Below are 22,691 nucleotides of genomic sequence, written 5' to 3'. Positions count from 1 at the left end.
AATGTTAGAGAAAACTAGCTCAATGGCTTGGCTTCTAAAATCCTTTTGCTTGGTATTTTTATTACAATGGAATTAAGTTTATAAAATATAGTTTGCTCAAAACATTGCAAGGACTAGTAGAAATCGGAAAAAATCTCTTAATATTTGTTGATGGAAAATAATAGCAAAAGCAACCCTCCAAAATTCCACTCGTAGGCCATAGGAGCATGAGCACAGCCATGTGGGAGGAGATAACCAGTCTCTCCCTTCATATATATTTTTTTATTTTCTTGTTATACCTTCCCAAAACAGAGACATTCAACAGTAGTTAGAATGGCCATCTCCCAACATTTAAAAAAACTGCACCCCCCAATGGGTGAACAAAGTAAAGAGTAGTAACCTAGAGTTCAGCTGAGTAAGCCACTGCGGAGCCTTAAGTGGTGAGGTCTTCCAATTTCAGAGTGATGTGTCTTCAACTTGTATCATCATTTTAGTGGAAAAACATAATTTAATTTTGGTGAAATGAGATTCATCTCCCGACAGGATTAGTAACAGCATTCACTGAATTTCACATTCTTCTTTCGTGAACTGTGAAGAAAATGAATGGTAGCTAGAAGATCAATGAGATTCCAACTCCAGCTGCAGATGGAACGACAATATACCAGGACAAGAACACCTATATTTTGATTTACAAAGCTAACAGCAGTTTTAAATCTGCAACTTAATTACAGACCAACTACACCACAACCTTTTCAAATGGCAAAAATACAAAAAAGTTAAGTGTTACAAAAATATTTCAGAAAAAGTGCATAGTCTAAGTGCATAGTAAATAAAAGCACTGAAAAATATCTTGCTAGAGGGAGTTCAGCTTGGAAAAGTTATTACCAAAGCCAAACATTTTTATTTTACACAAACTATACTCAAAAATAGCTTTATGAGACTGATTTCTGGCTAAAAGTATCAAAGGGTTTATTAGTCAAGAAACAAATACCTTAACCAACACGGGTGGATAGAAAGAAAACAAAGAAGCTGCCTACCCCGAAGTTCATATTCATTAAGATTTCTGCAGTATGATGGTGCTAATATATCCTTTAATGGCAGAATGTGGTAATCACTGAATTAATTATTGCTAATGTAGTTTTCAAATTAAAAAAAAAAAACCTGACACAATCTGACCAAACACATGTCAATTTACAATTTCAAGGTTATTTTTTACACAATACCTACATTTACACAATAGGTCCCTGGCAGCATTTTTAGACAAGTTTTTAAATTTTTTGACATGCTATTAATGAATAAATTACACTAACTTCCCTTGTGGCTCAGCTGGTAAAGAATCCGCCTGCAATTTGGGAGACCTGGGTTCAATCCCTGGGTTGGAAAGATCCCCTGGAGAAGGGAAAGGCTACCCACTCCAGTATTCAGGCCTGGAGAATTCCACGGATTGTGTCCATGGGGTTGCAAAGAGTTGGACACGACTGAGCGACTTTCACGCTACACTAACGAATTAGTCATGGAAAGCTTTTCTTTTTCTTGGGTCAGAAAAAGCCACAGTTAAGACTGAGAGATAAACTGCAGATAATTTATAGAAACGGGTTGGGGCTGGGGAGGATCACCAATCACAAGAATCTCTCATGTTATGCTCTCCAAGATTAGGAGTCAATCTGCCCAATCAACCAGGAATTTAAATAGCAGCTTCATTTTATAGATAAACCCTTTAACGCTTTCATTCTTATTCAAAATCAGTCCAGCTGTTAGTTTGAAGCTGCAGAAGTTACAATACCAAGTCCTGGCAGCTGCTGCAGCACTAGGTATTGTGTCTGCAAGTCACTAAAAAAAAGAAGAAAAATGAAAGAATGCCTTTCCGCTTCAGGGCAAAAAGTTTTTTTTAAATAAAAAATTTGAGAAAGTTATGACAGTAAATCTAAAATGATTTGCAAAAGAATATTACATAACAAATGGTTTGAAGTAGTCTATTAAAAAATTGGGGAGATTTTGATTTCATAGTGAGTCAGCAAGGCATTTTTTTTGTTTTTTAAAAAATCTCATTTCCTTACAGAAACAGTTTATAGTTTTTAATGAATTTGTAAACAAAAAAGCTCCCATTTCAAAATAAAAACAAAATCCCAGATCATATAGATGTTTACAGTGATTACATTTATCTAAGCAACATACATACATGTTCAGTTGTAAGATGTTAACTAAATTTCTGTGACAAATATGCGCTTTTTTTTTAATACCAAGAACATTATAGAGTTAATGCAGAGTCCTAAGGATAATCTAGTAGTCACTAAATTTTTCTTAAAGTCTTCACTTTAGATGCTGTTATTTCTAGCACAGGTAAGCAGGCAGAGTCTTTCATATGCTCAAACACTGGAATCTTTGGTTGCTACCATATCAGCTGGCTTGCAAACAAGAAGCCAACCATTTTAAGAATGTTTTAAGTGAACAACTTGCAAACCCCAGGGATGGATAAACCCTAAGAATGCACAATTGTGAGCATTTACAACCATCACAACTGTGGCTGAAGACTGTTCATGCCGTTCTTCTGAAATGAGATCTCAAAGCAGTATAGTTCAAAATAAAAGATTTTAACAAAAAATTGGCATATGCACAATTTCTCCACCAATTTGTGTGTGTCAACCATTTAGTGAACTTTTCCACTTGAAAAAATGCAATAGAAAACTGACACCATGTTTCACTATCTCAGTTAATATTCACAATTACAGCGGCTACAACTCAGGACACAGCATCCATCACCAATGCTGCCCAGAGCCAGTTTATACTGAAATTAAGTTCTTTACACCAAATAAATGGTTGTCCACAACCACTGGCTAGTGTACATATGAACTAAAATTTCTAGATTTGGGGAGAAACAAATGCTGCTCCGATCATCTGCTCTGCTTCTTCTGTTCCTTGATTCATGCTTAGAAACCTATTTAAAAAAAAAAAAAATCAAAACAGAAAAACAAGTTAAAATCCAAGTTAAGTACATTTTCTTAACCATACCCAAAGTAGGGAAGTAATTACTTTAGAATGATACTCATGCTATTTTCATCTATTTGAAAATCACCAGGTCAGGCCAACTGTTTAAGAAAACAGCAAACTTCTGCTCAGGATGCCTCTAGGCAGGAGTGGTATACAGTGAATTAAAGCCTGCTAGTCCAGCATACAATTCTCAAGATGGAGAATTAGTGTTACTTCCAATAAGCCTATTCACTTTACTTCTGTATTTCTAGTACTTAGAATACATTATATGTGTTTGTCAAGTTAAAAAAGAAAAAGGTTGCTTTATCAACTAGAAAATATAGTTTTAATCACATTATGATCAAGAACTTTTCTGTACGTTATTTCTTTTACAAATGAGGGACAATAGGCTTTAATAACAAATGTATTAAAAGCACAATTATCTGAGTTATTTCACTGAATACAAATCTGGCAATAAGTATATGGTTTTTATACAGGAACCATAGATCTTTAAAAATTATCAGTTACATTAAAAACACTAGTTTTTACCACTGATTTGATGTATAAATAAATGAGTGAGGCCTTCTGGCTTTACTTCAAGCCTGCCCACTCTGTAAATATACCCCTCCTCTTTCACAAATTAGACCTTAGGGCTACTACATAAAGGCAGGCTTGAATAGGAGGAGGCTTCAGGTATAGAATTGCCATGTTCTACCTACAGCTGAAGAGAATCAGAAGAAATATGTCTACCTCTAATGCCTGTAAGCTTTACCTGTAGCTAAAAGGAATATACTGTCTCTCAACATCAGGAATATCCCATCAGCACCTTCTCTCACCTAGAGGCATCAATGCCCTCTTGGTCCAATCCCTCCTCTTAAAGCCAATATATATATATATATAAAATTCTAGCTTACTCCATTGACTCACTTCCTCAGCACAAATTGTTTTCCCAATCATAAGCTGGGTTTTTTTTTTTGGTACTTCTTTTTAGGACCATCTCCAAGAGGTTTTGTGCGATAAATGAAACAGTTCTGTAATTTACTTTTTCTATATGCATGTCTTTGTTTTTTCATTTAAGGGCAGAAAGTCATCTTTATTCACCTAAAAACTAGATTGTGACAAGCTCTGAAGACAAAGATGTACTTTGTCTCTGCATAATGCCTAACAACAAAATAGGTATGAAACAGGCCTTTGCTACCCATCCTAGTACTAAGTTCACAAAGTAAATGCTAAAAATGAAAGATAAAACTTTCTGAAAATGTAGTTTATCACAACAAATACCACCTTGCTGATGCATATTAAGCAGGATTAGCAGTATAACCACAAAAAGGCTGTCAGATCAAACCTGAATTAAAAAAAATTCTGACCGTTAAGTTTTAACTTAGTTTCAATGTTAAAATACAGAATATTTTGAAGCAAATTGAAACTATGGGTTAGCTAAATAGCAATAAGCCTTATCCTGATGAGTACCTGATGGCTTCAAGTCTTGCAATTATTTTTTTTTGCAATTATTGAAAAATACAATAAAAATGTTTTCACAGCCATTAAGATTGCTGGGTCTTCATTTATCATAGCTTCTTACACGATTACATTACAGTGCATAATTAAATTACCAGTGTCCCCCTAACTTTTCAGAAGTTCACTGTATGCCACTTGATATAGGAAAGATCTACATTAGAACCTATTTTAACTAACCAGAAGAAATTCAAAGATATTTTGCTTTTACAAAAAAAAAAAAGGCTAAATCAAAAATAGTGTTCAGTGTTTCACAGCTGAGTAGTAAGAATGGCACCACCAAGTTCTTTCCCTGGGAACTGCTCTCAGCCCTTAAATTGCCACAGCTCTGAACTGTGTCAATTAGCATCTAAGCATTATCTCAATGTATCAGCAACATTTATCCTAAGCTAATTGTTTTTTCGCTTTATGCCACTGTAGCTTTGGAAAAGTTTCAAGAATACCCTGCTTTCAGGTAGAGGGCAAACCTGTACTATGCTGAATATCCAAACAGCTTTAAAATAAAAACCACTAACAAACTAAAAAGAAAACATAAGTTACATCAGTCAAAATATTAGAAAACTCTTTTGTCTTTAATAAGGATAAGAATTATATCTGTTCATCTTTTTAATCTTATATTTGAAGAACTGCTGGGTTAATTAATGATTACAATTGTTTAGGGACTGGTTAAAGGCTGGCCTAATAATATTCCTGGTAGAAGAGAGGAGTCAAATCCAGATTCAACTCTTCAGATGGGCCAATGGTAGAATGTTCCATCCAGAGATAAATTCCATCCAGAGATAAATGTTTCTCCAGTGAATTGTCCTAAAATGTTACAGATGTTTGTTTAGGAAAAATCTCAATAGGAGCATTCAGCAGGTATTCAATCTTCAAGTATTCTTTTCCCCAGTGTGCATTAGTCCTTGGTTTGTCTTGTAGTCATTCAGGTGGTGTCTCCTGGCTTCTAAAAGTCCAAAACCCATCTTCATTACAACAGTTAAAATAAGGAATGAATCCACCTGTTCCTAAAAAAAAAAAAAAAAAAAGGAGGGAAAAGTTAAAACAAGGCTGGAGGACTAATGTGACAAATTCAGGAGTTAATAGCTACAATTAAGATTTAACAAATCTGCAAAAGTAGAAAAAAGGCTCATTTGTATACAATTAACCAGGAGATTCTATCCCTCAGTCTGATATCTGAAAATATATATTTGATCCCATTTGTAAATTAACTTCATATGAACTTGACTTTGTTTTTCAATAGAATCATAAACTAGTTGAAAGAGATATTTATCTAATACTAAGGCTAGGAAGTTTGTGATGAGCTTTTAAAATTTAGAATTCCTTAAGGAGACATTACTTTCAAAAATTGACAAAAAAATTGACTAATACTTATATTCACTATGAATGCCATTTATATTAATGAACTTTTTCCCTTTTCCTATAATACGCTTGTGTGGTTTTTTTGTTTGTGCACAATCAGAATCAAGCTTGGAGAATAAAAGTTAAAGAAAAAAAAACTTCAAAGAAAGAAGAGCTACAATAATTTTTCCTTTTCCACAGAAAACTAAAAAATGTATTCAGTTGGGAAAGATAAAGGAAACATTTTTATCACTATAAACAAAATAGATGACAACTTAGTATAGAGGGTACACATCATCCTTACTCTGCATTTTAAAAAGACTGATGATCTGATTTCTTGTCTTTTCTTTTACACAATTAATTCTGCTACAGATTTTGAAGGATGTGAATTTTTTAAAATACCTGTTAGAACTGATTGCTTCCCCAATTGGTAGATGGTCTGCATTATACACCACCGAGTCGGCAGCACTGTGCTCTTCTAGGTCTTCTGACTGTTGTTCTACATCTTCTGTTGTTTCCAATCTGACAAGTTGAAAAGTTTGATAGGTCCAGCAAGCCTTAGAGATGTGGGCTTTAGATCATGTCAAATCAACTCTTAAGCAATCATCTTCATTTCCTGTTGGGTTATTTGGTTCTCTTTTCTCCAGCTTTATTGTCCACGGTGAAAAAAACACCTGATAAAAATTTCAGCAGCAGCTGAAACAGATGTAGCTCCCTGCCACTCCTTTGGATTGAGAATATTCAGAGCAAAGCAGTCTCTCCAGATATTTCAAGGTATTCCCCTGTGATCTGGTTTATGTTGCTGAATGACCAGCCACGTTCCTAGCAGCAATTGGTGAAGCCAGAAAAAGTTAAACTGGACATAAATGGTAAGTGAAGCCCAGTAAATACTGGAAGACAATTCAAGGAAGATCATGGACATGTAGCATAATGTGATGGGAAAAGTATTTCTAATCTATTAAATGCCAACAATTTGACATCCATTTACACTATGATACAATTATGCTTAGTAGCCAGTGGAACAGTGAACAGATGGGTTAAGATGAAGAGTATATTACAATTCTGAGAGGATCCACCTTTGGCTTCACTACCTTCTGCAATTTTCCCCATCTCTGCCCTATACTAAAGAAACAGTGAATTTAGGTGAATTCTGAATGTCCTAAAAATATTTCTCTTTCCTTTACTATGTCTTAAATGTCCTTAAAAGTACGTTCCCTATAATCAATACAGTTGAAGAAAACGGAGTGGAAAAAAAAAAAGAAAAGGGAGTGGAAATGCATTTGGAAGTGTACCAGATGTAAATCTTTTCTTTTCCTCTATAATGTGTATAAAAACAGTAATTGAAGTCTTGTGGCACCTGAGCACTTAAAACAGCAGCGATCACAGTCAGCTTTACAGGAGATGCCTTCTTAGTCTTTCGATGGCCTTTGAAATGGAGTATTTCAAAAGATCTTTTCTTTACAAAAGTAAATAGAAGTCTACTACACATAGGAAGTCCATCTTAGCTAAGTCAGACTTTGAAGTCTTTGCACATTCTTAGGCAACTGCTAAAACAAGTTATAGCTTTTGATGAAGAAATACTAGATGTGGATTTTTCCAATATTATTACATAAAACATATTAGTAAAAGCTACTATTTGGGGGATTCCCCCTCTCCCAGGAATGCATGTGCTTGCAATACAGAGATTTACCTAAAAACTTACAGTAGGGAATCCTAAGAGAAGAGATGCCTTCAAACACCTTTATTACTTAGAAACTCCAGGCTTCACAGGAGATTTCTTACTGGATGACCCAGATAATGGAACTGTGGGTAGAGGTTAGTTAAGGGGAATAGATTCTCCATTTCATGCCACCTTCAAACATGCTATTCTTTCATGGCTTTATATATGGATGGGTTTGTGTAAGATTTGGTTAGGGCACTAAGTTTTATATCCCAAATAAAACAAGTTAAAGAATTTTGTTCTTAGTAGTCTGTGGTGGTATGGGGTATGTTTTATGAAACACCCATGTTTGTGTGATATTTGTATAACCCCAGTGTCTAAGAATGCTATGAAATTTTTATAAGATTTTAAGTTGCTTTTATGAAAAATGGCTACAATACAAAATAAGGATCAAACTTCAGTTTAATTACAATTTTTTTTCCAAGGAAACATACTAACTCAGCGGATCCAACTTCTCATCTTTTAGACCTGGATAAGGCAGGACAAAAATTCTGCTGTTTATTGAGTAAGAGATACAGTAAACTAACAACGAAACTAGCTCAAAATAAGGTTATTCTTTCTGAAGGCTGCTGAATGCCTGAAGTAAGATGTTCTAGGTCAGGTAAGATTTCAATCTAATTTTAGTTCTAGAAACTGCAACTTGTGATGATCCTATTATCCCAGCTAGCTTTAGGCAAAAATTTGTTTCATTTTGTAAAAAAAGCACAAATACACTAATATACTGTAGGTGTCAGGTCCTCATTTAGAGAGTCTTTGTGGTCTTACCCAAATGGCAGAATCACTTCTTAGCAATACTAGCTACCTAGCTACCTACCTCATTAAGAAATTGTTAAATCCCAACTATGATGCAGAGGCAGAGCACAGGTCGAGCATTGGTGTTTGCCACCTCTAAGAATTCCCACTACATCAAACTTTCAACTCCGGATCCTTACCAAATACAGAAACATGGAAGTGAACTACCTCAACTTCACTCTAACAGATGAGCTGCTGGGATGAGGATGACATCAGTTAACTATACTACTTGAACAGTATCCTCAAATTAGAGCCTGTTTTTATATTACAAAATTTTTTAAATGCAACACTAATAACACAGACCAAAGAAGATCAAGTTCAGACTAGAGCAGTCATTCAGAAATTATGTAATTAGAAACAACAACAACAAAAAACCCAAACCTTACCCACCCACTACACTTTTAGAAAGTAGGCAGGTATCAGGAGTCAAGACCCAGAAAGGGGAAAAGAAGAACAGACAAAAAACACAGGAATTGAACTGTGTGGCAACAGTGATAAGAAATGGTACTGTGTCCTAACAGTTCTACTCCTTAGAAGTACTAACAATGCCAGAGAAAGAGAAGGGAACTAGACTAGCAGCCAAGTGGCATTCGCCCCAGTTTTCCTTTTTTTCCAATTTGCAAGGAGTTAACTGCAGAATTCACTTCTACAGTAGACCCCATTTAGATCTTGAATATTTGTACAATTTAAAAAACTGAAGCCCTAAGGAAAAAAATCATTTTAAGAACACATGTTGGTAAATAGCAACTAAAAACAAAAGAGATTTATTTTTGTGATAAGAAAGGATGTGTCGAGCTTTTCAGTTATTTGAGCATTTAAGAGAGTAAATGAGGTGCTCTGCAACTGAGAAGACAGACACTCCAGGGGCAATGCCAGACTCTCCCCTTGAAATTAGATCATGTTCTCAATGTTCCACTTTAAATGCTAAAGCATTAACATGCAGAAAATTCTTAACACTGTTAGTTGAAAAGTCAAAATACCATAGCTAACCAGATTCATTATTAAAAATCAACAAGTGTTAGGTCTAGGATTTTGGATTGATTATACCATATTCCCAACACCGAATGTTTATTTTGGTAAGGGTTAATGAATGAGTAAAAAAGATGCAATTGTTAAAAAATGACCCAAAATCCCAAGAGAAATGATATAATATACACACATATATGTATATACAAATACATATACATATATATATGAACAAGGACATTTGGGTTTAAAGTTAGTAGTCAAATTTTCCAAGGACGTCTTTTTTTAACAACAAAAAGCCAAATTTTTATGTATTTTAAAACCACCTCCTCGATCTAACACTGTTACAAATGGATTACCCAATTTTGTGTTTAATTTTTTTTCCCTGTAACGTCACTTGGTTCTTGGCTACTAACCTTTCATGTTACTCTTGGTTTTGTCAGTTTGCTTGCCTGTGGGGGTTTGGGCCTGCTGACCCTGCCCACTTGAAGAGGCTGCCTGCTGTGCTGCTTTCTGCTTTAACATTGTCCAATCAAATGTGTAGTCATATTGGTGATTCAGGGTCCTAGAAAATGTAAAATTATGTTAATCCATTAACAACAAGGTCCAATTTAAATGCTCTACTGAACTTTCAAAACAGTGAGAGCATTTTTTTTCTTTTGTGGTAGCTCCTGTAAGATTTCTTTCCCTATAGTTGACTTCCTTTTTGATTAATTAACTTTACTTTTTACACATTTTGATTGGAGGGAAATGTCACCACTTTGGTCTGCTGTATTCAAGAATAATTAAATCCTCCCCCTTTGCAAAAAGAAGCTGCTTTTGAACTTTTTTGAAAAGAGCAGGAGAGTGGGAATGAAGGGCAGCATGAGGGAATTCCCCAATGGTCCAGTGGTTAGGGTTCCGTGCTTCCACTGCCAAGGGCAGTTCTATTCCTGGTTGGGAACTAAGATCCCAGGAGCTGCTCTGTGCGGCCAAAAAAAGGAGGGCAGCATGAACTACAAAAATACTGAATCAAGCTATCAGTTATCTGGGTGAATATTTATAAAAGACGGTACCCTGTGAAGACAAATCAGAGTAGACATGGAACTGTTAAAGTTTGAGAGAGATGTCTATGCTGACTTTATCCATGCAAGACTTTTGTAGGATTACAGCATTATCCCTAATTCTTCTCTTTCAACTAAGATTTTTGAGTCACATGTAGACTTTATTTTTCCCTTTTGTTCAAGATCAATTATGGGTTGTTTACATAGGGACCTGAGAGTTTGGGCCTACCTCTACAGTATCATAAACTTTGTCTGATATTTTAATTGTTATTCATTTTGGTATTAAACAGGATTCTCTACCAAGTTGGAGAGTCCCCAGTTCAACAACAGTTACTTGTATCTAATACTTACATTCTACTTTGAGCATGATTCAATGGTTTCTCCATCCGAAACTACAACACTTCAAGGACATTTAGAAATAGAAAAATGTCAAACTCAGTTCCTTAACATTTCATTACTATTGGTTAGATCCGCTTTTATCTGGTACTTGTCAGAACAGGTACATTGAGTGGATTGAACTAATTTCCCTCACCGGAGTTTACAGTCTTAAAACTGACCTGAAAAGAATGCGGAATAGCTGCCTCAGGTACATGTAATCCGGGGCTTCCTCAAAGCGCAGCCCACGACAATAGTTTAAGTACATGGCAAATTCTGCAGGAAATCCCTACAAGTTCAAGAGTTAAAACATAAAATTAAAAACAATTATATGACTTGTTACCCACATGAATTTAACAGAACTTCACCATCCAGACCACCTTATTATGTACAGGTAAAGGAAATGTATATCCTTAAGTACCAGTTCTTAAATAATTTAGATATCACACTTCTTAACCTATTAATCTATCAACGTCTAGTAACTGGATGGCAACAAAGAATAACTAAAATGAGGCCTGTAATGTTCTTTGCCAGAACAGGACAATTAATGGGTGTTCTTTCTCCATTCTGAAATTACTTTTAAAAATAGTAGTATAGACCTATATTAACAGAGAAGTAAAACCACCAAGAGTGTAATCAATCATACAGAGCAATCAAAATTAAGATACAGATCAATCCAATGCTTCATCCTATGAATAAACTGGGTTTATATATTTTTTCCCATAACTGTTATCATATTGCACATATACATATTCTCTTTTCCATCAAAAGAAATCCATTAAAACATTCTTCTATATTATTTCCAACCTCCCCATGAACTATTTAGAAGTTCATAGCTGGATATTATTTGACCTACTGAATATATCCTAATTAACCTGTTCCCTATAATTCGACATTTGGACTATTCCAGTTTTTCTCTATTATACTAATAAGTACATCTCTGGATATAAACTTTTTCCATGTTCGGTTTATCAGCAAAGATTCTCAAAGATATATATATAAACATTTTTTAAGGCTATAGATATTAGTCACCAAAAGGATTTGCCATTAGGAATGTAGAAATGCAAATTATTAAAACAAAAACTCCCAAGTCTCTTCCACATGAGTAAATGCGAATGGCGATGAGTTACAGAGGCAGTCTCTTCCCACAACCTTATGGTTTTGAGAAATTTCTCATATACAGAAGGTAGGATTGAATGTATACCTATAACCTTTATTTTTATTGATTATACTGATAGAAACAAATTTAATTTTTACAAAGTGCTTTTATGCTATTTCATTTTTTGGTGGACAGTTAAAAATAAAACATACTGCACATTTTAATTTTTAAAAATCTTGTAACAGGGCTTTTCACTTTTTAATATACATTCACAGTCTGTATTAATAGTGTTCCATATTTATCATATGAACTTGTTTTTACAAAAGAAAACTACCAACTTAAGTGTTACCTGGTAAGTTATTTGGGTGAACTATAACATATGAGTATTTTACTCATTAGCCTAAAATTTATTTCATAATTTAAAACAAAGACTCTCAGAAAGGGTCTTATTTTCTCAACCCATCCCCTCTATTCCTCCAGATATGCAGAAAAGGTGAAAGCCAATTTGTAGGTGGGGAGAGACATAAAGACATCACCATTTTATACCCTTCCACAAAGTACAATTTCAACTTATGCTGATTTCTCCCTTCTACCAGACAAATATATAATTATATATTGTTTCCTAATAATTTCAGGTATGCAACTGTCACAAAGATGACCATGTGGTCTTCTTTCTATGGAAAAGACATCATGACACAAATATCTTTCTATTCTCAACTCACAAGCTTCTGTCTATAATGTTTGAGATTTGAGAGAAATGAGCCTGATTCAAACTACCATCTATATACTACTGGACACTTCCTATTTTTGGATTGTTCTAATCTGCTTGCCTTTGTTTCCCTAACTTCTCAATATGCCAATTGTGGATATTCTTTCTTCTCTGGCACCAGCTTAGGAATAAGGAGAATGTTTCTTAATTGAATTTTCTCACAGATCGGTGAGATTCCATTAGGTAAGTTTACCTGCTCTCTTATTTTTCCTCTAATTTAAAATGGATCATAGCATGTAAACCAGAAACAATTATTTAAAATGACTCATATGTTCAAGTCATTCTTAAAGATACCAAGAATCAACCAAAAGTAAAGTTAAAACAGTAAATAGCTACTCAATAGGAAGTTTAAGTTCTGAGGCTAGGAAATAAAATGTTCCTTTTTAGTTTTGGATCATTTATAAACAAATCATCAGTGTACACTTACCTTACATAAAACTTCAACGGGTGTGGACATCTTCTTTTCGCTAATTTTTTCATATTTTTGCTTTTTCGTTGCAGCCTGTGGAGAATAAGAATCAAACCACATACACATACTCAATATTATGAAAGATTCTTTTAGTTTAACATGTTACACATAAAAGTAAACTTGAGATTCAAGAGGAATCATAACCTAGGGAAAAGAGGAATGAAAGCATAATACATTTAAAATTTTCCCCCTAAGCTGTTAACTTTTCATATGACTTTCTGCTTCAAGAATGTTTTTAGCTAATATCAAAGAGTGAGTTTAACAGGAACATCAAAATGTATGATTAAAGTAAAAATAGGTGGAGTCAAATTTTAAATTAGACTTCTTAACCAATATTCAGCAAGGGCAAAGGTATAAGCAGATCAATACCAAACAAATGTGCTCATCATTTAGTTAACATTAACAACTGCTGTTACTTTTCCAGTGTAAAAATATTCACATTGGATAAAGCTACCCACCCAACACCGAGCAATGTGTCAAGCTTACAGGTGCTCAATAAATATACAGACTATTCACCTTAAAAGAACCAATAAAGTACCTAAATAGTCATTAAATTCCTGAACACAGTAATTAATCATTAATTTAATAATACAAATGTAATGGCAAAACTCCTAATTAATGGAAACAAGTAAAATGTTAGGACAATTAAATAATAAAGAATTACTAGATAAACTAAACTGTACACAAAAGTAGACATTTTCAACATAATGGCAACATACTAAAACAAAAAGCAAGCAACTTGAATCTGGTTTACCTTTAGTCCTTGCCATGGCAGGCTGGTTCTATTAAAATACATCAAAACATATCCTAATGATTCCATGTCATCTCGGCGACTAGAAAAGAAAATGTAAATTTATAAGCTGAAGTTATTATGAAGAACATGTGAAAGAAAGACAGGTATACAAGGAGAAATATTCCCAAGCAAGGAGAGAGAGTAATTTGGTATCATGAGCAAGTTAAAGTAATTTGTAAAAGTTCCTAATGGGTTACTTCTAAAGAAAATTTTCTCATAGAATCCAAAATTATAAAATCCAACATGATCCTGCAACTTAACTTTTACAGAGAAAAAAGAATTTAGCTAAATAACTTTCTTCTCATTAAGTTCCCTAACCTGGAAGTGTTTCATTTGTCATTTCTATGCTTATTTTAAGGGACAAAAAGGAAAATGATTGACAAAGATGAAAGTAGAAGAAAAACTAGAATTCAAGTCAAAAAATAGAAAGAGCACAGAAATTATGACCACGTTTAAACCGAATCCTTTATGAAGGGGTGGAAGAGGAGAACAGAGGATGGTCTAACAATCAAATTTTGATTCATTAGGAATCATGTAATATTTTCCATATAAAAATAACCAATATATTCTTTCCCTAAACTCAGCTTGCATCACTAATATATAAAAAGCACAAGATCACCATTAAGGAAAAAAGTATTGTTTTTAGCTGCAAAAATAAAGTTGCCTTGACACTTCTAACTTCCAAGGTGCAGTATTTCTTCCCCAAGAGACAAGTTTCAACAAAGAAAACAAAAAGGCCTCATTTAATTGGCTTTTCTGCACTGTCTAAAGAAGCAGGTTAAAGGATTAATACGTGTCTTTCAAATCATCAGCCAAGAGACATCTTTAGATATTGTAAGAAACTAATTAAATTATTTCAAAAACCCATTAATGGCTTTTGCTATATATTTGATAAATGCATTCATTCCAAACTCACCTTTGTTCAATACCGAGATGCGCATTGATGCTAGCATACCGGGCAGTGCCAGTGAGATTTTTATCTTCTCTGTATGGTATGTGTTGCCTTGTCCTGTTGTCTCTGTACTTTTTGGCCAAACCAAAATCAATAAGGAATAACTTTAAAAGAAAATAAAGAGACATTAGATTCCCAAGCTTACTCAAACTGCTTATTTATTAAATGGCATTTATTCTATTTTGTTCAACCGTATCAAAATAAAGCATTGTAAGCAGAACAGATAATGAACAAACTTAACATTCCAATAAGCTTTTACTAGACCTCATCAATAAATCAGGTTTTTAAAAAATACAGTTACATCAAGCAGCTGATCCCTGTCAGCTGAACAATTTCACAGGCCCAGCTCATTATACATTCAGAAGCCTGTCTCTGGAACCTCCAACGTAGTGGAGAAATGTTCACGTGCTTGATAGCAGAGTTGCTGACAAGTGTGCTGTGTGCCATAATGAAGCCTGACATCCTGTTACTAGTGGTAAACAAGCAGGGGGTTAAAAAAAAAAACAAAAAAAAAACACTAGACATAAGCCACCTGGAACTCTTCCATTCTACAAAGGCCACTCTTTAGTATGCCAACAGAATGTTCATTATCTGAAATAAGACAACTCTGAAAGTTTGATATTGACAACAAAACCAGGATTTTTATTTGTAATAAATGAGTACTTTAAAGCAAGCATACATTTCATTTTATTCCCAAATGACATTTACACATGTGATCAGTTTAAGCTTCTGGAAAATATAACAAGTTGATCTATTACTTAAGTCAAGGTGGCTTACAATTAGCAGCGTAAATGAGCTAACTAAAAACCAAAGTATTAATAGTATTTCAAAACAAAATAACATTTGGTGCTGTTTCATTTATATGATACACAGGGAATAAGATGCTCATTTATAACGTAGCTAATTTTTTGAAATAATTCAGGTTTATTCTCCATGATTCAAACTTTTATAAGAAGAACAAAAAAAGCAAAAGTATTTTTAGGGGAAAAAATCCCAAAATATGTTCATATTTACCTACCTTCTAACACAAAATAATCTTAACTAGGGAAACATGATCACCTAGTCTTTAGGGTCTGCCTCAAAAAATAAATAAAGCAAGTTACTGATTTAAGTGGAAAAGATACCACCAAGTGTTTCTTTTAGAAAGATGAAAAATACTTATTGCAGGCAGGCACTGTAATCTAGCCTCAGTTAGACACTGGGTAGGAAAGACTGAGATTTGTGCTTCTGTAACCATGTTAACATTGAAATACTTATTTTCATCTAGTCTATTGCAAAGAATAAAGATTAAATTATTAAATACAGATAATAATGAAAGTTCTTTAGTATGATTAAATGATTGAACAACTGAGTTACTATAAAATAGGAACAGAGAATAAATCGCTAAGAGAAATAAGAGACTTAGAAGTATGAGCTTTAAGTTTCTTTTGATATGAAAACTGGCTCAGTACTCAAATATTAAAACGAGAAATATATACTTCTGTCAAGCAAAACAGAATCCATGACTAAGTTCTACAGATTCACACTGGAAAAAAAAAAAAACAAAGGGGAAAAAACACAAAAGGACGTCCACTTTCATAGCATTTAAAAACTATCTCTAAGAATTATGTGAGTTATGAATAAAAAGTGATTAGGACAGACTTTCTTATAAGGACTATCTTCTGAGATTGCTTTCTTTAGTACTCCAAAATGGAGAAGAAAACAATAACCAACTCTGATAGGGTTAAGTCTGCCAGTTACATTCATGTCTAGATTCAACAGCTTCATGTGCAACTCAATAACCACTTTCTTAACTAGAAGACTCTGAGAGTTCTTTCCTTCCACAACTCTAAAGGACAAAATCTAACTTATCAAGGAAACAGAAATGAAACACTATCTTAACTATCTCAGTCTTAGTATCAAAGTAAAAAATTACACAGCAAATGAATTTAAAATTTTCTCCTCCTATAAAAACTGAAAATAAGTCAGGGAAAGTAATGTCACTGATAAACAGGTATTCCATTTGAAGAGCAAAACAAATGAAAACTACTTAAAATTTTAAAAGTTTAAATCTCTTGCTAGTTCATTATCTAATGGTACCTATTCATGCATGCTTCTTTAGTAGCTCTCCATGCATTGAATTTAAAATGAATAAAAACATACATAAATGGGAAATGTTTACATGAAACCATGTGAGACCAAGGATACAACCAAAATAGCCGCAGATATGTAAAACCAAACAAGGAAAAGTCAATATCCAATGTCATAAAATAATGTATTTTTATAGGTCTGCATATACAAAGGAGACATCTAAACTCTTTGGTGGTCAAGCTGCCTTTTTGTGGATTTTTAAACTACATGTTCAAAATTTGTGCCTGTTTTAAAGAAAGCAGCATATTCTTCAAAGGCATGTGGAAATGAGTTAATGTTGGGTATACTGGGATAACTCATTTAGCAGAGGTATATTTTCTTCAGAAATACTACTGCCAATTTCAGGTTTTGGTATTTCAACCATTTTTCTCTTCACCAGCAGTCACATTTCCTTGCCCTTTCAAGAATTCACAGGAACACTTTTCCTTGTAACCCAGAAGACCTATAAGCAATTATGCTGTAAGATATGAGTAAAATGTGTGAATGTATATGGATAAAAAATAGGGCAGTAAAGTTGCCTTACAATGTACCTAATTAACCACCATTCAATTATGTTATCATTGGAATGCAGTGCATTCTAGTTCCAGAGCATATAATGCTCTTTAAGCATTTTATGCTACTTGGTTGAAGATGAGAGAATTCTCATACTGAAGCAATCGATTCTAAAAAAAACTAGATCTGAAATCTGATCTACACTTAACTCCTAAAGTTCATTAGGGAAGGGGAAGAGTTGAGGCAGAATATCAACATTCAGCAGTGATGCAACTCCAAATTATTTTTTAAAAATTGAACAGTCTATCTCAAATCTACCATTAGCTAAACAAGATCAGTGTTAGACCAATATATCTCCTCTTGTGGATGTTAGAAATCTATACATAATCCTGTTTTCATTTAGGTTTTCTCTAAGTTTTACAAGCTTTAAGCAAAAGCCATAAAGAAATATCTTAGTAATGTTATATGTTTGCCAAGTATGTCTGAATAATGCCAACGTAAGAGTGCTTGAGCAAGATCTATATTCTCCAGAATTAAAACAAACAAAAATAATCAAACAATAAGAAAGAAAAGCACATGAATTTGGGATTGAGGTTGGAATAGGAGACAGTTTCAGACCTGGTTTAATCCTGAGAAAGATGGGTCCTGAGAAGTACTAACAGTCATGCTTCTTTTCCTCTTCCCCACTGGAGATTCTAAACACTAAACAGACAATAGAGGTGGCAGTGCATCAAACAGTATTGCTTACATTGCAACAATGGCCGGCGCAGACAGGCAACACCGAGGCATTAGAGAAAGAACAGGGTAGCCAAATGCCATCCTTCTTCCACCAAGCACTGTAGCTTCTCAGTTTTCCAAATAAGAATCACATGCTTAAGAACATTTGAATTCTGGAAAGTACTCAGGTTTTTAATGCCACTATATTGTGTCACTGCCTGAAACAGGGATAGCAATGGTGACATTTGGCTCTTTAATTTTTTAATACAAAACAGGGAATTTGGATCTGCAATCTTTGGCACCACAATCTGCCCTTCCCCTAAAAAAAGATTGCACGGGGGGGGTGGGGGTGGGGGGGAAATCTTCAGTAAGGAAGAGGTAGAAGGCATTTAGTCACCTTAAAATTTATTTTCATAAGCATGCAGGGCTGATTACTGGAAGAGTTGAGCAAATTCACTATGGTTGGAGTGACTACTCCTAAAATATCAAATTCAGAACAATTTTCCAAATAAGAAATTTGATTTTAAAAATCAACCTCAAATGCCCCCCCACCCCCAACTCTACCCACAAATAGAAAACTACTACAACAAGCTGACCGAAGAATCCAGTCTCATACAACTGGCATATTTCAAACTACAATACAGAAAACACTAAAAACCAACTACATAAACAAACACTAACCTAAAATGTTCAAGAACAACATTCAGAATCTTAGGTAAAACACTGTACTTCTAACCCTAGGGTCTCTCTGAATCTGTGTAACAGCAAAGCAATTTCACAATCTTCTTTTTAGTATCTCTAAAAGAGGACACAAGATTCTAAAAAGGTTTACATATCACTGGGCAATCTGGATTTCCTAACACAACTAAGTGATGAATAAGCTATTTGGGGCAGGATGGGGAAGCAAAGACATTATCTGGACTATCATTAAGTTTAAGACAAACCATGTACTGCAACATCAACTTGCAGAACATGGATTACATGAGGACAGAAGGTCTTTAGCAGGAAGAAAAGGCTGGGAAATGGTCAAAAGATTAGGGTCATTCTGACAAAACTGCCTGCCAAAACTAAAATTAGCAATAGTTCAATTAAATTACCAGGTTTTAAAATAATAAGAACCTGGATGCTTCAAAGAGAGAAGCCACATAATATTTTTTTAAAAAAGAAAAAAGATGCGATTTGGGAATGGCACAAAAGGTTACATGTAGACTACACACCTTCTATCATTTAAAGCTCAGCTTTCAAGAAAAATAAAATTAAACTCTTAAAACCTGGTCAGACCAACAATGTCTCACGCATTAACAAATAACACCACTTCTAATGGTAATGGCTCCAAGTTGGCATTCATACAGGCAAACAAAGGTAAACATTTATAGCTAGACCTAAAAGCATCAAACATTCCCTAATGACTGAATAAAATAAATAGGAATGTTCCTTCCAAAAACAAAACAAAACAAACAAACAAAAAAAACCCCCAAGTTGTCCTGAAGTTGAGAATTTCTATCAGATCGTCAGATCATAACATGCTTAGTGCATTGCCAATGCTGCCTGTCTGCCCGAGCTCAACAATTGAAAATAGCAATTCACTCAGTAAAACTAATCATTGCAGAAAATTGTCAACACAATTAGTTTCTAACTGCAATCATGCGTCACTAGCTGAAACCCAATCACCCCGTAAATTCAACCATTCTGTGGCCCCCAATGAACACTAATTTCATTGTATGAAAGTTCATTTCACTTGTCTACACTTTCCTTTGAACAGGAGAGAAGAGGGGTGGAGACCCCACTCAACTTGGCACCCAAATAAACTGTCAAACTACTTTTGAAACAGGTCCAAAAGTTATCCTTTTGAATACACAAATCCAAGGACTGAAGAATTCTCATTATCAACCTTGCTCAGTCAGCAAATGTTAACGCCATGGTGACAGATGGGTGGGACAGTGGTTCCCACACTGGCACAAGCACATATATTGCAAAAACCCACACTTCAGAAAGAAAGGTTAAAATCTGATTTTTAGCATTCAGGAAGAAAAGTATATGGGTATATGGGTTTTTTTGTTTGTTAATCGAATGAATGAAAAATAGATATAATACAGATGATTACATTTCATTATAAAGCCCTTGGAATTTCATATTTCCATATAAATAACTAACTGGTTAAGTTGGAGAGAATTTATTTCAAGTTACTAAGTTAATGGATTAGCCCTCTAGTACAATCTTTTAAAACAATTATCAATAGCAAATTCAACTTACTATGACTTTTTAAAAGACTTAAAAAAGTTCACCAAAGTTCATCAAAGCAATTCTTGGAAGTTTTATTCTCTGTTCCTTCATGCAAACATATGACTAACCTTATTACAGTGACGCCCAATACCCATTAGGAAGTTATCTGGTTTAATGTCTCTGTGTATAAAATTCTTTGTATGCACATATTCAATTCTACTGATCATCTGGAAAAAAGAGGGGAGGAGAGAAAATCAAGTTAAGTGATTTGCACTAAGAAACAAAAGAAAACAACATATTGTGTCTCAATTATTTCAATATGTCGATCATTTTTCCACATCAGAAGTATACTTTTATATTAACTTTATTTAAGAGTTCAAAAAGACAATGCTAGACAAAATTAAAAAGGACAACCAGGCTCTGCATTTACCTCCAGACTAATGGATATAAAGCATAACCAGCAGTTTCCTTTGAGCTTATTCTTTCAATATGAATGATTATAAACATGACAGCACCTAACCTGATAGAAAGAACTGTTTCTTTAATTACAAAAGTAATAAATTTAGAATTGTTTCAGCTGTTGAAAATTATATAAAATAAACGTCCATCCTATGCCCCTTGAGGTACCTGTGTAAAAACAGCCTGGTATTACTCGATCAATTTTTATTCTTTTATATGTACACACACAAACTTACATGTGCTTCAGAGTATGGGGTGTTGACCAATTGACAGATACAGTTATACACTGTTATTGCTTTAAACTAAAATAGAAGTAGTCTACTCACTTTATTTTTGTTCATTTGTTTTTAACTAATTCCATCCCAAACATTTCTCAAAGTTGGTACCATACAATGTAAGCATGTAACTTTTATGCAAATGGGGACATATACATGCTGGGTTTCCTTTTGGGCATGCTTTTCCGACTCTCCCATGATTTTTCTCCATATTTGTATGATCATATCCCCAAACTAACAAACGTGGCATTATAACAAGCTTTTCTTAATTTCCTGGAAATTCTGCCAAGTCAAGTGGTATGGTCTTACCATTCTTTTTAATGGTGGTAAGTATTCTATGGCATAGATGGAAGTACTCCCCAATTATTCCAACTCACAGTATTAATGCTCATTATTTCCAATATTCTCTCACCATAAACACTAACATACTTATATATCCTTATCTACTAGCACTTCTATTTCTATGGGTTGTAACTCCCCTATCATTGCAGGTGGAGTTGCTGCTTTGAAGGCAAGCTGATTGCCTTCAACCTTTTCTTGTCAGTTTTTAAGAATTCTTTGCATACAACAGACAATCTTTTACCAGTCATTTGTTATATAAACAGATTTAAATTTTTTCTTCTATAATAGTTTAAATTTCTAAGTTATCAATTTTGTCTACCTTTTCCATAAAATACAAGTTGTATTTGAAAATGTTTTCCATGTCCAAAGGCTGCCAACATTATCTCTCTGCCCATATGTTTTTGCTCTTCTCAGTAGTGTACGTCAGGATTCTATTTTTACTTGCCTGCATTTTCTCTAGAGCTTTTATCACCAAGGATATACATTCTAACTCTTATTCCTCTACCTGGGCAAATGGCTTGTGAAGGCAAATTGTAATCTCTGGCTTAAACTATACACTCAAGGAAATAGATGTATACAATGTTCAAATACCATCTTTAGGTACAGCAGCAATTCATATATTAAATAAGTAAAACAAAACATCTGTCTCACTTTTTGTACCAGTCAAGTACATGAAGTATTTGTTCCAGCCAAGTAATACTTATCATTAAACTATGAGTATTAACTCACAGGGGGAAGGTCAGGCAAAAGATAAATTAACAGCACAAATTACAGACTACTCAAGTGTCGCCTGTCATTTACAGAGCAAGACTCAGCTGGTTCTTTCTTAAAACAAATGCCTTCCTACAACCCCCTTCCCTGAATTACATTATTTCTCTGATGTTACCAGAGTATCCAATATAGACTTTTGTGACAGAACCCATCCATTTCTCTCCACTAACTCTATGTTACAAGAGGGAAGAAACTAGTTCTTATTTTTTGTACACTCCAGTGCTAAGTACAGTTCAGTTCAGTCACTCAGTCATGTCCAACTCTTTGCAACCCCATGAACTGCAGCACGCCGGCCTCCCTGTCCATCACCAACTCCCAGAGTCCACCCAAACCCATGTCCATCGAGTCAGTGATGCCATCCAACCAATCTCATCCTCTGTCGTCCCCTTCTCCTCCTGCCCTCAATCTTTCCCAGCATCAGGGTCTTTTCAAATGAGTCAGCTCTTTGCATCAGGCAGCCAAAGTATTGGAGTTTCAGCTTCAACATCAGTCCTTCCAATGAACA

At 34.4% G+C, this 22,691-nt stretch overlaps 1 protein-coding gene across 11 annotated transcripts in view; it reads right to left on the bottom strand.

Moving 5' to 3' along the window:
* Positions 1 to 211: 211 nt before the first annotated feature.
* CSNK1A1 (casein kinase 1 alpha 1) overlaps positions 212 to 22,691 on the bottom strand; it is a 46,628-nt gene continuing 24,148 nt past the window's right edge. The window contains exons 4-12 of one of the 11 annotated variants that reach the window (XR_005720991.1): positions 20,468 to 20,566; positions 18,018 to 18,101; positions 14,742 to 14,881; positions 13,787 to 13,865; positions 12,991 to 13,065; positions 10,878 to 10,984; positions 9,694 to 9,842; positions 6,202 to 6,621; positions 3,896 to 5,465 (exon numbers count right to left, since the gene is read on the bottom strand). Coding sequence is in view for 9 of the 11 variants with exons in the window: in XM_040239618.1 (XP_040095552.1) it covers positions 7,953 to 7,987; positions 9,694 to 9,842; positions 10,878 to 10,984; positions 12,991 to 13,065; positions 13,787 to 13,865; positions 14,742 to 14,881; positions 18,018 to 18,101; positions 20,468 to 20,566 (768 nt within the window). In the remaining 2 variants the exon portion in view is untranslated. Of the gene's footprint in view, positions 2,915 to 3,895; positions 5,466 to 6,201; positions 6,622 to 7,903; positions 7,988 to 9,688; positions 9,843 to 10,877; positions 10,985 to 12,990; positions 13,066 to 13,786; positions 13,866 to 14,741; positions 14,882 to 18,017; positions 18,102 to 20,467; positions 20,567 to 22,691 lie in introns of those variants that run through there. The other 10 variants (XM_040239619.1, XM_040239623.1, XR_005720992.1 and 7 more) reach the window with 10 other exon arrangements.

The sequence above is a fragment of the Oryx dammah genome, unplaced genomic scaffold, assembly GCF_014754425.2.
Source record: "Oryx dammah isolate SB20612 unplaced genomic scaffold, SCBI_Odam_1.1 HiC_scaffold_5, whole genome shotgun sequence".
Classification (NCBI taxonomy): Eukaryota; Metazoa; Chordata; class Mammalia; order Artiodactyla; family Bovidae; genus Oryx; species Oryx dammah.
The sequence above is the reverse complement of the archived record's forward strand: the minus strand, read 5'-3'. Positions and strand labels throughout refer to the sequence as shown.